This window comes from Saccopteryx leptura, chromosome 7 (genome assembly GCF_036850995.1).
Source record: "Saccopteryx leptura isolate mSacLep1 chromosome 7, mSacLep1_pri_phased_curated, whole genome shotgun sequence".
Lineage (NCBI taxonomy): Eukaryota > Metazoa > Chordata > Mammalia > Chiroptera > Emballonuridae > Saccopteryx > Saccopteryx leptura.
In genome coordinates, this window is record NC_089509.1 from 41,811,951 (window position 1) to 41,827,233 (window position 15,283).

Below are 15,283 nucleotides of genomic sequence, written 5' to 3' on the forward strand. Positions count from 1 at the left end.
TCTTGGTCTCTGTTACAAATCCTTCAAAGTCCCTGTCTGCAACATCAGGCCATAACTTTTTCCATGCCGAGTTCAAGGTTCTTCTTGTAACCTCTTGCCACACCAAGTCAATAATGCATAAACATATCACGATGTTGTAGTGATCTTTCCAAAACTCTGGAAGGGTTAGAATTGTATTCTCAGTCACCTCAAAGCAGCAGCAGAACAAGTGCTTTATGTAAAGCTTTTTAAAGTTGGAAATGACCTGCTGATCCATAGGTTGCAAGATTGAAGTCGTGTTGGGTGGGAGGTAGAGGACTTTCACGAATTTGAACTCATCGAGAATGTCATCTTCAAGACCAGGTGGGTGGGCTGGAGCATTTTCAAGGATTAGTAATGCTTTCATTGGGAGTTTATTTTCTTGAAGATATTTCTTCACTGCAGGACCAAAGACGAGAATTACCCATTCAATAAAAAACTGCCACGTAACCCATGCCGTAACATTGGTGCACCACATAACCTGCAGTTTTTCTTTAAGAATCTTGTGAGTTGTAAAGGCTCGAGGATTTTCGGAATGATACACTAGCAGTGGCTTTACTTTACAGTCACCGCTAGCATTTGCACACAAGGCAAGGGTCAGAGGGTCCTTCATGGGTTTATGGCCTGGTAGCTTTTTCTCCTCTGTGGTGATGAAAGTCCTCCAAGGCATTTTTTTTTTCAAAACAATCCTGTTTCGTCACAGTTGAACACTTGTTGAGGGATGTAGCCTTCCTTTGTGAGAAGTGCAGCAAAATGTGCTATGTACTCAGCTGCCTTAACGTCAACACTCGCAGCTTCACCAGCGAGTGGATGCCAGATCTCTTCTTGAAATTTTCAAACCAGCCATGACTTGCCTTAAACATATCTTCTGCTGCCTCTTTTGAGGTTGATGGTTCTTTCTTCTTCAAGCCACCGTAAATAATACATGCCTTTTCGCATATTGTAGTCTCCATCACTGTATCTCCTGCCAGCTCTTTCTTTTTCACACACACCAGCAGAATCTTCTCCATTTTTTCATGGATATTTGTCCTTAATTGGGACAGAATTGTAGTTCCTTTTGCTGGATTTGCGCTTTTGATGGCATCCTTTTGTTTAAGGATGGTACAAATTGTAGATGTATTGCAGTCGTACAGCCTTGCCAGTTCAATCACTCGTACACCACACTCATGTTTTTCTATTATTTTTTGCTTTATTTCTATCAACATCATTCTCTTTTTCTTCTTACCACTGTCCTTTACACTCACTTTCTTTGGACCCATGATAGCACACAAAAAAGGTTATTAAAAAATGCAAATATGATTCAAGAATGAGTACAGCGCACGAGATTCGACTTGATTCTGCGGGTAACACGTGAGAAAGAATGAGATGCTGGTGGTGTGCTGCTGATACTGGACCCGTGTACCAATGCGCCAACTAGCGGCAGCTTCCCAAATCACCACTCGTATCTCAGTATTTCGCTCATATCTCAAAACAAAAATACAGACCAAGTCGCAGCTCATATCTTAAAAAAAATTTGTTTGTTGGTCTGCTCGTATCTCAAGGTACGACTGTATACCCATTATTCTCATTGCTCTTTCTCATAGAGTTAGACAATTCTTGTAGGGCTTTCTCATTTTTAAATTTGTGAGTCTCTTCTGTCTGTAGTATCTCTAGTTGCCTGTCTTCAGTGTCACTGATTCTCTCCTCTATCTGGCCTGTTCTATTAGCTAAGCTTATTACCTCATTTTTCGGTTCGTGTGTTGAGTTTTTCATCTCTGTTTGGTTCTTTTTTATAGTTTCAATTTCCTTGGTGAAAGTACTTTTTTTGTTCATTAAGTTGTTTTTTGAGCTCACTAAATTGCTTTTCAGTGTTTTCTTCTATCTTGTTGATTATTTTTAGAACTTCAATTTTGAATTCTCTGTCATTAAGCTTCAAGACTTCCATGTAATTGAGATTATATTCTGGAGATTTTTCATCTATCTGAGCTACATCTATGTCTTGTATATCCATATTTGATTTCTTATTTCTTGATGGTATTTGCAAGTGGTATTGTTCAATAACCCTGACAAACATTAACTGAAAAATAATTTTTAAAAAAATGAAGAAAATTACGTGAAATAATGAAAGTTCTATAAATAATGATGAGTAGAAAAAAACTACAGATAATAAAAAACAGAAACTGAGAAAAAAATTAAAAAACAAAAAATGAAGTCAGAAACAAGCAGAATGACACAAAAAGGAGTATGGGTCTAAAATATAATAATTTGATGAAAAATGACATGCAGGTGAGAGGAGGGAAAAAAGAGAAAAGAAGAAAAAGAAAAAGAAGAAAAAAGGTGATAGAGGTCAGGAGTAAAGGTAGGAGAGGAAATAAGAAGAGAAAGTGTCAGAAATGAAACCCTTGCAAAAATCAAGAATAAAATGTAACAACTAAGAATAATGAAGTTCCCATGGGAAAAGGAGAAGAAAAAAGAAAGAAGAAAAAGTGGGAAAAAGCAGAAAAAGAAAGGAGAAAAAAAGAAATATATATATTTTTCCAGTTTTGAGAGGTGACATTCCTTTTTCTGGTAGGAGGTGCTATATACTACAAGGTTTGCCTCTGTGAGAGTCTTGGGTGGAGCTCTGCTGAGGCATCGCTGTCCTAATGATACAGGCAGGGCTGTCGTGTTGGTAGGAGGGGCTTGTTGTGGGGCTTTGCAATTTTATGGCTCTAGCAATGGCCAACCAGGAATTCTTTGGGGCCCTCCCCCATGTCCCAACAGAGCAGGGGATCAAGTGCCGGGCACCCTGGCCTCTCGCAGAAGAGAGCAGCCTGGAGACCCAGCTGATAGGGGTCCGCCACCACCGCTGTTGGCAAAGCAAGGGGAGCAGTGTGGGATTGGGAGGCTGGGGTGACACAGTCTAGTCCCCCCTCTGATACCACTCTAAGCACTCAAAGAGCAGCCCTGGGCAGGGCAGAGGCTGCGTAACACAAGCCGGTGTCCAAGCTTCAGGAGCAGTTGCAGCAGAGATATCAGATGAGAGGCATCCCACCCACACATGCTAAGCTTCGCGGGGCAAGCTGGTGCCTGTGCTTCGGAGCTGATGGGGCACAGATCCTAGATCAAGCGCATCTGGCACCACAAGGTTAAACTCTGCTGGTTGGGTGGGCAGATCAAGTGCGCCCCAGTGCCCCATGAGCTGTTCTCCACAAGCTATTCACATGCAGTACTTGGGAGTGCACCACAGGCCTTGTGTGTGCCCAGCACCTGCAATCGCCCAGTGCCTGCAATCATGGGTGTAGCAGATGCCGGAAACGGCCCTCCTCCTCACTCTTGTTCGTAGCCCCTATCTCAGCTCCTTCCCCCAGACTCTCCTCCCGGCTCCGCCTCTGAGACAAAGCCTGCGACAACAGTGCCTCCCTCCCTCAGGTCTGTGAGGAAAGAGACTCAGTCCTCTGCCATTTTTTTTTCTTCTGTGAGCAGATTCTGTCATTGGCCAGCCTTCTTGCACAATCATACCTTTGTCTATCTGGTGTGTGTATATATTTCAGGTTCATCTGGGTTTTTTTCTCTGTGTATAGTTGTAGAATTTGTTGACATTTCAAGGGGAGAGATCAGAAGTATCTCACGCCACCATTTCTCTCAAACCAATTTATTTAAATCATAAAGTGATTTTTTAAAAAGCCAGGCTAATTTCAGATGTTTCCAAACATTATCCTTCTGTATTTCCTGCTCAGTAAATAGCCACCTCATCCATCTAGTCCGGGGGTCCCCAAACTACAGCCTGCAGGCCGCATCCGGCCCCCTGAGGCCATTTATCCGCCCTTGCTGCACTTCCAGAAGGGGCACCTCTTTCATTGGTGGTCAGTGAGAGGCACAGGATGCCTGTGCTCCTGGAGTACTGTATGCTCCGGAAGCAGTCATATCACTTGTTACCGCTAGCAGTGACAAATATGGAACCGGACATTGACCATCTCATTAGTCAAAAGCAGGCCTATAGTTCCCATTGAAATACTGGTCAGTTTGCTGATTTAAATTTACTTTTTCTTTATTTTAAATATTGTATTTGTTCCCTTTTTTTTTTACTTTAAAATAAGATATGTGCAGTGTGTATAGGGATTTGTTTATAGTTTTTTTATAGTCCGGCACTCCAACGGTATGAGGGACAGTGAACTGGCCCCCTGTGTAAAAAGTTTGGGGACCCCTGATCTAGTCACTCAACCTGGAGATCCTTCTCTTTCCATATCCAGTGTAATTTCTGTCAGTGCTCACTCTTTAGATTCCCTTTCATTTTATTCCCTTGTTTCATACCTGTCATTTCTCACTGGAACACTTCCATTGGCCCACTAACTGGCTCCATCCCACCTGTTGAATCATATGTCAGGTCTCCATCCCACCCTGTTGAATCATTCCATCAGAACTGTCTTTCTAAAACCCAGTTCTGATCATCACATCCCTTCACCTGAATATCCCTCAAATATTGGAAGAGTTTCTAAACTATCTTGCATGAGATCTAAGGCTTTTCACCATTTGTTTTTGCAGGTTTATATTCAACTCCTCTACTTCTATGCATTCTATGGTCTAATCTTATTGTATTATCATATCCAAATCAGGTCATGCACTTTTAAATTTTCTTCTTGTTTAGATTGAACCCTTGCTCAGGAATGCCCTTTCCCCCAACTTTTAATTTTGACTTTTCACCTGTGTACTTCCATAAAAGTTTGATCTACAATAGTATATCATATTATATTGTAGTTAATAGTCTGAGATATATTTTCATTTGGAGCTCCTTGATGGTAAGAGTTCTTGACTCTATCTGCTCTGCCTTTCAGGAGTGTTTTGAATTAAAATGAATTAGTAATAGGTGTTTTCAGGGTTTTTGATGCTGTTGGCATTTGGAAATCTTTCTATATGAAGATAGAAAGTTTAAGATTGTTGAAAAATAATCTATTTCTATCAAGAATCATCTATAATGTTGGCTTCAATGGGGGACATTTGATGGCGATTTTTGCCTTAATTTAGCTCACTTGCATCTACGGATCCTTTTTCCCTAGAGGATTTTTTTTTCATTGTGTTATCACATAGTTACAAATAAAACAAAGCAAACCACTTTATGAAATGGTTCAGGTCACTCTCCTAGTTTAATTGATTGATCTACATTGTACTGGTTTAGTTTCTTCTAATTTCAAATAATGGATTTCATTTTGAATAGAGTCTCTTTGTATATCTACAATAATAGTATAAATATATTGAGTACATGTAATTCAAATCTATGTGGCTAATACTTAAGCTCACACACAGCTATTTGGGAAACGATGCTTTGGGTATGATTGAATTTTAATATATTGATTATGGTTAATGAATTCTGCTTCATTTCAAATTTACCTGGGTATAATATGTAAAAAGTGAGTTTATATCTTGGCCCTGCTTGTAGGGCTTGAGGTTTTGATTGTTAGAGCAAGGAATAAAATTAATTCAAGAGCAGAGAGCTTTATGTTGACAGTTTCCAAATTCTTAAAGTTCAAATGCAGAGACGATGAGAAATCTAACTGCTTGTATGTGCTGAAAGGTGGAAACAGATTTGGTTCCAAAAGGCCTCCATGCCCATAACGTAGGTGAGGATTTCCACCAGTGGAATATGCTTTGGGCTGTAACAGGGACTGGATCCTGGATCCTTCTCTGATTCTGCCTGTGAATGGCTGGAAGACTGGCTGCAATACCTGGTGGGACCTAGTTGATCTAGAAAGCCTGTTGCAGTTAACATACCTTTTGGCAGCCAGGGAATTGGTAAAACTAACAAACAGTTTTTGTCAATTTTGATTTTTTGTAAAAGTAGTTGAAATTAATATCTAAATACTGTAAATCAATACTTTCTCCTGGTGGTCTGGGGACTCACCAGATAGCAAATACCCGGATAAAAGCAGAGATCACAGCTCTTTTATATACTTCCTGTGTACCCATCTATTATACTTTCCTACTTATAAACTTACCTTTTAAACAACTAACAGTGAATTATTCTTTATAGTTGTTTTTCATTCTTATTTCTAATTGAATGAAAACCTCGTATATGAGGACTTACCCTTAGTCTCGGTAGAGTGTCAGCTGAAGGATGTCTATTTTAAAGTGAAGACATTCATATTTGTATTTTTTTCCAAGGAATTTTGGTGAAATTAGATATTCTCTTCTATACTGATGAAATGTGAGAAAAACTCAGCTTCAGGCACCACTGAGTTATTTTATTACATGCTGTTGCTACACATATTTTAACTTTTCCATTTCTGTATAATCAAAAAACATGCTTTATTTTTTAAAAGTCTACCATTATCGAGCACTTTTTATGCTAGACACTCTGCTAATCATATTGCCTATATTATCTCTTTGATTCCTCAAAGCAACCTTATGAGGTATATTTTAATTCCCACTTTACAGATGAAGAAACTGAGTTCTAGCATTCTTAAGTTTTTTACCAATGACTCTTTTGTGTTGGAGCCATGATGTGAGTAAAAGTCAGTCTGACCTCAATATTTGTGCTTCTGAATACTGTACAGTACTGATTGGTGGTTTCGGGTTTCATGATGTGATATTATATTTACTAAGGAGTAGATTATGCCTTAATTTATTTATGGATGTTGCTAGACACCTTCAGAATGATAGTGACTTTGCTCTGGCCTTATTTGAATTTGTATATTCAGGTAGAGATTTCATCTTTCTAAACTAAGCTCTTCAACCAAGCAGTCTTCTCTACAGAATCAAAAATCAAAAAGTGATTTAGATCCTAGAGCAATAGTTTTAAAATGTTTGCATTCACTAGGGTTGAAATAATAATTTTAAAAGGATTTATTAAATGGATGAATAGTAAAATTCCGACAACAGTTTCTTAGTCTCCCCAAATGGCTATATCCTTAAGAAAAAAAAGTGTCAAATTTTAACACTCCTTGCTGTTCACAGCAGCTGCCACACTTCTACAGAATGCGTCGGAACAATTCTGAAAAGCATTTTGCCTGTTGGGGATAAGACCATGTCTTCTTTTACAATTTAGAAAGCTTTCCATTCACAGGCTGAATTTTCTAGATTACTTGTTTGTTCTTTTCTGAAATGAATGGGTAATTGATAGTTGTGCAGTGCATACTGGGTTAGGAAGAAAAATGATCTTTTGAAAAATATATCATTAAGTCTGCTGTATAGAAGTTAATCAGGAGGATGCAGTGGCGAAAGTAAGCTATGACTGAAAGGGATTGAGAGACAGAAGATTTGCTAAGTGCTATATCCATTTAGTTTTTCTGGAGTGCTTCTCTAGGCAGCTTCTCTAGTTGTGCACAGGTTTTCACAAATGCAATTAGTAGTGTTTATAGATTGCCTGCTATTCAATTAGCAACTGAGCTGGCCATATCAACTCACTGCAGACCTGCCTTTTCACTGCCAGAGACTGTACCAGGGTTATCAACTTACACAGGCTTGGATGTCTTCCAGCTGTTTAATTATAGTGTCACATGTTTTGCTTTTTCTAGTTTCATTAGTTTATAAATGTAATATGGTATCTTATTTCTGTGATTAACACTTCATTTCAGCAGGTTAAACATGCTGGTAGAGAAGTATTGATTTCTGACACTATTTCCCCTGTGTTCATTTAGATATTTTCACATGCTTTTTATTGATTTTTTTGAAAGTGGCACACATGAGAAAGAACGCCCCCAACTGTATGGCTAAATAAGTGATGTGAAACAAAACCACACATTTAGCTCTTAATTGTCACTTCCCATGGGCTTCATTTTCTATTAATTTTTAAAACAAACACTTGTCTTGCCAAGTTTTTAAGAGTAAAAATATTAATTATAATTTGAAAAAATTGCATAGCATTTAGTCTTTCAACCAGCTGTGAAAAATGTCTGTTCATCTTTACTATTTATATGGTATTTTATTTTTATACATCATGTATATACTAAAACCTGAATAGTTATTTATCAGCATTGTAATAAAAATACTTCTTCAACATGATGGCAGGACAATTTTATTTTCTCATCATCCTTTTGAAAATATTGCCAAGAACTTTATATACTCTGTGGGTTCTTTTTTTTTAAACATTTGGGCAATTGGCACTTAAAAAATCAACTAGGTAACATCTAGGTGAGCCACTCTAAAAAGTGGTCTTTAATGAGGATTTTTCTCAACTTTAATAGAAGTATTGTTTTCTGTCTTGTTTTGTTTAAAGTGTTCATTTATTTTGAAAGGGAATATCCAGTTATTTTAATATATAGTCATTAGAAATCCTATATAAAGCTTTGCATATTGGTTCAGAGGCCCAAATATTCTTGCTTTTGATTTGGTAATGTAAGCACTTCTTGTTTGATATAGACTGTTCAGGGAATGTTTCAATATTCCACTTAATATGATATTTATTGATTACTATACATGACCCCACTTAATACTTATTGATCACTCTACATGGGCACTATACGTACTATATATACATTGATACAGTATGTAAAGTCTTGAAAAATATTAGAAATGACATTGCATTGGATGTAACCTGAATGATAGAACTGATATCCGGGTAAGAGCTTGAGGGTGGTAGTACTAAATTGAGTAAAATCATTTATTTCTTTGAACTTGTGAGATTAGTAGGAGAGGGGGATACTTTGAAATGGTAAATGAACATTATGACAGTCAAGTGTTTGGGTGTAGGGGTGCTGGTACAGCAAGTAGTATTCTCATGAGCAAGGGAAGTACAGTCGAACTTCACGGAAGAACGCTCCAGTTAGAGGTGTGGGCGAGGAGGCCATGGTGGTAGTAACCAGCCTGATGATCTAGCACAGTGTTTTCAACCACCAGTCCGCAGACTGGTGCCAGGCTACCAGAAATTTTGTGCTGGTCGGCAAAAGAGTTAACCACCCTCATGTATGAAGATTATAGACCCAATGATCTTAGTTGAATTTGCTTATGTTCAGGGTGATTCCTGCCTTAGTGGTCCCAGAAAAAATTCTCCTATTTTCACTGGTTTTCAAGTGTGAAACCACTGATCTAGCGGGACAGAGCTGAGATGTACCACTGGGCAGCTTTTGCCCTAGAGCTGTGCAGTATCATGCCACATGTGGCTGTTTGAGTTTAAATTAGATAAAATTAAGTACGATTTGAAATTTAGTTCACATGAGCCACATTTCAAGTGCTTAATAGCTATGTACGTAAGTAGCACTGGACAGTGTAGATAGAGAACATTTTCATCACTGCACCAAAGTCTGTGGAACAGTGTTGCTCTACAGAATCTGGAAGGATTTGTGGAACTTCTGGAGAAGGAAATATTTAAGTTAGTAGTCATTGAATTTGTATTTTTGTTATGTAAAATAATGTATTGTAAAGAACTCCAGATATAAAAAGGCTCAACAGTGATTAATTTATGTAGTGACTCAGCAGTATGCATGGCCGTTACTCCTCTTCCCTGTGCCATCCTCCTGGGTGGCTTCGGCCTAGGGTTATTTCCTTCCTGCTTACAGTATGGCTGCAGCAGTTCAAGGCAATAGTGTAGGATTCTCTATGCTGTCAGTCCACTGCATTTGAATTTTTCTTCAGATAACTTTAGTGTTTGTTTAACAGTGTACAAGGTTTCCACTGTGGGAAAATATTACTGTGGGTGAGAGGGAGAAAAAGCTGTTAGTTCAGTTAGTTGCTGTCTTTTATACAAGTGCTTAGAATGCATGTTTCATGTGTTTAGCTACACACTATTTTATGATCTGGTCATTATTTAATTTAAGGAGTGAAGAGATTCAAGCACTTTATTCTTCAGCAGCAAACAGCATTTGAATGATCCATAAAAATCATTAAACCTCAAGGTTGAGAGTTAACTGGTAGAGAGATAACCTGATCTAGTCACCCTCTGGTCTAATTATATAAAAATTCTGCAGGCTGTAAAGACTGATTCGTAGTTTAAATATGATTTAAAATTTTGATTATTCTTAAATGTATCTTTTAAAATAAATTTAACCCCAAGATATATCTGATATAATTCCTTGGCTAAAAGCTGAATGTTAAGATATTGAGCAAAATAAGTGAAGTTTCTAATACAATGGTATCAGTATACCTAATGTTTTATTTATTGTTTCTCTATGAATGAAAACTTAAATGTTTTAGTTTGGTCTTTTTGTTTTCAGACAACACTATTTCATAGATGTGTTTGTTGTTGTTTTTTCCTGTTATACCAGAAGAGGTAAAGGTTTTGCCACAAAGACTATTTGCATATGCTTCAGATTTACTTTAGAAAAATCTAATTTTCCATCAAATAATTTTAAAATTAGTCAGAGGGCTTTAAGAGTTGAAACCAAATTCCTGGTCAGCATGGTTATGTAAGGAATTTCACAGACACACTCAGCATACTTGGTGGTGACCACAGTGACGTTCTCAGTGGTTGACTATGTTTTATTTTTGACTCAGATGGTGATTTGAACTCTAATGGAAAAGAGTAGTAATTTCCTAGTTAGGCTTTTTGTAAAGATTAAAACTTAGTATGATTTGTGTTGAGATTTTAAAAGACTTTTGTAGAATCCTGTGAAGCAATAATTGACCCCTATTCCATGTGAGCCATTAGGCTTAAACCTGTATGAGAGAGTGCACATAACAGAGGGACAGGTCTAGGACCGGAATCCCTGCCAGGAGACTCCTTTGTGGTCTCTAGTTAAGAAGCCTTGAAGTCTGAGGCTTTCCTCACCAGGTTATGTTTCTTTTTTCTTTGTTTCAGATATGGTGTTTGGGTATGGGTTTGTTTAGACACCCCTGTAGGAGGTATATGGGTACCACTTCTTTCAGAATACAATCCTGTTAAGAGAGTGGTCCTTAAGGAGCTATATTAAAATATGTACCTATATTAGGAGGAGACCATATACCTGTTTTTGTGGTATTTATAAAGATAATGGGATTAAAAAGGAAAAGCAGAGCATGGAAAGGATGACAGTTGCAAGTACAGTTCAGTGGGTAAGAAAGTGCTGCTCTATTGTTTGTAAGATGTTTGCTTCAGGCAGTTTGGTTCAACTTTTCCAATCTTCTTCTCATCCGTACAGTAATAATAATAATAACCAAATGCTATGGGGCTTGGTAAGGTTAAATGAGCTGAAGTGTGTGTGCCATGTGCTTTGACAATGCCAGGCCTCCTGTAATGCTCAGTTAAGGATCTTTGTCTTCCTTGAGAAGAAATAACAAGGTATATTCTGGGAGGAAATACTGTTAAGTTAGTCATAAGTCTGTTGGTTGTTTTTATTTTATTTCTGCCTTTTTTTGTTGTTTTTGTTCTTTTAACCAGTTCAAATTGTCCCAGCAAAGTGTCACTAGTATTTGTTTCTTTTGTTCCCTCTTTGGTACTAGTGTCAGTGCTTTTCAAGTTTTTTTTTGTTTAAATGAGATTAGCTTTGTAACAAAATAATTGAATTTTTTCTGCTCCTTACCTATCTACTCAGTTCTTATAATTAAGGACTTTCTCTCCATTTTAAAGTACATATTTATGTGTTCCTTTTGGTGTACTCTACTGCTCATTAACTGTTTCGTAGTTTCGTTGAGATGAGACATCCTTGAGTAATCCTCTTAACTCTTGTCATTCATTCTTCCCAGTGAGAAGGGGGGATGTCCTGGCAGCATGGAGCGGTATTCGTCCCCTTGTTACAGATCCCAAGTCTGCAGATACTCAGTCCATCTCCCGAAATCATGTTGTGGATATCAGTGAGAGCGGCCTCATCACGATAGCCGGTATGGGGTATCACCTTGATATTTGGATATACTTTACATAGGACCTTGAGTTTATTGGTTACAGTGAATGTCTTTTAACTCTAACCAACAAGGACTTATTATTATTATTTTAATATTCTGAGTAAAGCCTAACATATTGTTTTGCCATAGTTCCTATAAACAACAGATGTATTTGTTATTCATAAGTTGATAAATCGTTAATTATAAAAAATAAGGGATAGTAACCTAATGAATTATTTATCAACTTATTTGTAGGTGGAAAGTGGACAACCTATCGGTCTATGGCAGAAGATGCCATTGACGCTGCTATCAAGGCTCATAATTTGAAGGCAGGACCAAGTAGAACAGTTGGGCTTTTCCTTCAAGGAGGCAAAGATTGGAGCCCCACACTCTACATTAGGCTTGTCCAGGATTATGGACTTGAAAGTGAGGTGGGTGTGCACTGCCATGTCATCTTACTCTTCACCTAATCTCATTGTCACCAGTAACAGAATCAGCAATGGCGTGGCCTCCCTGATTGAGAATTTCCTTTTGCTGGGTTTGTTTCTGTCTGTATACCGTGGAAGTGAACTCATGGAGAAAAGAAAACAACAACAGCAGGGCTTATTAGCTTTAGTGGCCTAAAGACGATATACGTTTGAGTTTCTGGGTTTTTTTGTTTTTTGTTTTTTGTTTTTTTTTTGTATTTTTCCGAAGCTGGAAACGGGGATAGACAGTCAGACAGAATCCCGCATGCGCCCGACTGGGATCCACTCAGCACGCCCACCAGGGGGCGACGCTCTGCCCACCAGGGGGCGATGCTCTGCCCCTTTGGGGCGTCGCTCTGTCGAGACCAGAGCCACTCCAGCGCCTGGGGCAGAGGCCAAGGAGCCATCCCCAGTGCCCAGGCCATCCTTGCTCCAATGGAGCCTCGCTGCAGGAGGGGAAGAGAGAGACACAGAGGAAGGAGAGGGGGAGGGGTGGAGAAGCAGATGGGCACTTCTCCTGTGTGCCCTGGCCGGGAATCAAATCCGGGACTTCTGCACGCCAGGCCGACGCTCTACCACTGAGCCAACCGGCCAGGGCCTGAGTTTCTGTTTTAAAGTCTGGGGTTTGTTTGCTTTGTTCCTAGCAGGCAAAGCATCCCAAATTCTTTCTGTCACGAACCTCAGGAAAGCTGCTCTTCAGCAGTGATACAGGAGCAGAGGGAGGTTGCAGCTTCATCAGTCACGGATACAATGACACATGTGCTGTGGACTTAGTGCTGGCCTAAGTGTTCAGGGCCCAAGTGGTTTCCTCCCACAAAATCGAAATCTAACACTCTCCTAGAACTATTATTTATGGGTTGGAAAAAGCAGAGAAGAGATGCATGTACATTTCTTTGCTTTGTACCTAGAACCTATTGTTATTCCAAGTGCCTGCCTAATGCAGTTTTGTTTCCCCAGGTGGCACAGCATCTTGCTGCCACCTATGGCGACAAGGCTTTCGAGGTGGCCAAAATGGCAAGTGTGACTGGAAAAAGATGGCCCATTGTTGGCGTGCGTCTTGTGTCAGAATTTCCGTACATCGAAGCAGAGGTATGTGAATGGCCACGGGGCAATTTCCTGTTTGCGTGGGCTACTGTTCATCTGATTTTTTTTTGTCTGTAAAAATGAAAATATAGCTAAATTTTCATGCATATTATGTCAGCTAAAACCTGGAATAAAATGTCTGTTCAGCCTAAATTTTTTTATTATAATTTTTTATTTTAATTCTAAGTTGATATTGATAAAAGCAATAATAATGAAACATCATGGATTTCTTTTTCCTCCACAGGCCTACCCCATCTTGTTCATTCATAGTTGTTTACCCTTTTGTGTATTTGTAACTCTTGTACTACTTATGTGCCATCTGATGACATACCTTGATTTGACAGTCCTTCTTAGAGATTTAAGCTTTGTTGCTCATCAAGGTTTCACATTTTATGAAACCAGAAATCATGTTATATTTACTTATAATTCACTTCATCTTGAAATCTGGGTATCTAGTAAGCATTTGATTTTTTTTTTTTTTAATTCATTGGGTGTGACACTGGTTGGCAAAATTGTAGAGGTTTCAGGTGCATAATTCTACAACACATCTTTAAACATTTTGTTATTGATTGAAAGCAGGACTTATGTTATTTGGTTATTCCAAGACCTAATCTTTGGAGAGCCTAAAGAGATAAAATGATAAATTTTTATTTTTTAACTTTTACATTGATTTGAAGAAGAGAGTGTTAATGAGAGAATGAGAGAGAGAGAAGCATTAACTCATTTCACTTAATTGTTCCATTTTAGTGCACTCACTGATTATTTTTCATACATTCCCTGACCAGGGGTCAAACCCACGGCCTCTGTGTGCCAGTGGATGCTTTATTCATGGTCACCAAGCCAGGGCAAGACCGTAACTTTTTAATACTTCTTCTTTGCCTACTCAGCTATGTAAATTAACATCCATATTATGTATAAGCAAAGAGGGTATATGATCACTGTGGATGGTAAATGAAAAGTGATGCAGTTTGCATATTAGTCCCAGGTTCTATTAGCTCCTGAACAATTTGTTCCAGTTTTCAAACCCCTTTGGCAGGCAGAGGGGAACTTGTAGGATGTCGCTGTCTCATGCCTGCTATAGAACCAGAGTTTATAAAGAGAAATACCGCTTTTTCTAAGCAGGGTTGTTTTCTGGTGAAACTTTATTTCCCCCTTTAAAAAAAATCTAAACTAATCATTTTACTTTAATTGAAACTCAGGTGAAATATGGGATTAAGGAGTATGCCTGCACCGCAGTGGACATGATTTCTCGCCGCACTCGCCTGGCCTTCCTCAATGTCCAGGCAGCAGAGGAAGCCCTCCCCAGGATTGTTGAACTGATGGCCAGAGAACTGAATTGGAATGACTATAAAAAAGAGGTATTATATAGAAGTCTTTAAAATCATGGCAACCATTATAAACACGCAGTGTCCCAGTCTGTCAGTAGAGGCTAGCATCATTTTTGTGGTGACTTTAGATTTCCTGCCAATTTCTGTGTGTGTGTTGCATATTGCCAGGTCTTAGGAAACTGAAAAGATATTTTTGGACCAAAATTTGTTGGTTGTTTCTGGAAAATCCCTTATAGAAAAATGCTCTCAAATTTATGGTCATAATTCCTGAAAATGTAAGATAATGATTGTGGGCAGGCCTTTTTCTGGTTTTCATCAAAAACACTCTTAGAATGTTATCTACAGTGAAATTTATACTCCTGCAAATTTGCCTTTGGTGGGAAACCAGTTGCCTTTGGTTTTACTGCTTGACCACCAAATGCGTATTAATTTGTGTCATTTGAAATTTTATATTTATATCCCAATTAAAAAAAGAAAGCCAGTGATACTCAGATGCCCACATATACAGCCCTGGGCCTATTGTAATAAACAGAGATCTTCATGGTTTTTTTAAAAAAACCAAACTGTTATGGTATGCAGAGTTACATCTTCATGTATTCATTCAAAAAGTATTTTCTATACTCACTGGTTCATTTCTTTCTTGCCTGGTCTTTCTTGAACACATTCCATTTAGGGTCTTTTGCTGCCACTTTGTTGTAGTAG

General features: G+C 38.4%; 1 protein-coding gene across 2 annotated transcripts in view; it reads left to right on the plus strand.

Annotated features, from left to right (window-relative positions):
* The window catches only part of GPD2 (glycerol-3-phosphate dehydrogenase 2), a 162,958-nt gene that overhangs the window by 132,233 nt on the left and 15,442 nt on the right, over positions 1 to 15,283 (plus strand). For both annotated transcript variants that reach the window (XM_066345092.1, XM_066345091.1), the window contains exons 10-13: positions 11,569 to 11,703; positions 11,959 to 12,134; positions 13,128 to 13,259; positions 14,453 to 14,611. In XM_066345092.1, coding sequence (XP_066201189.1) covers positions 11,569 to 11,703; positions 11,959 to 12,134; positions 13,128 to 13,259; positions 14,453 to 14,611 — 602 coding nt within the window. The remainder of the gene's footprint in view (positions 1 to 11,568; positions 11,704 to 11,958; positions 12,135 to 13,127; positions 13,260 to 14,452; positions 14,612 to 15,283) is intronic.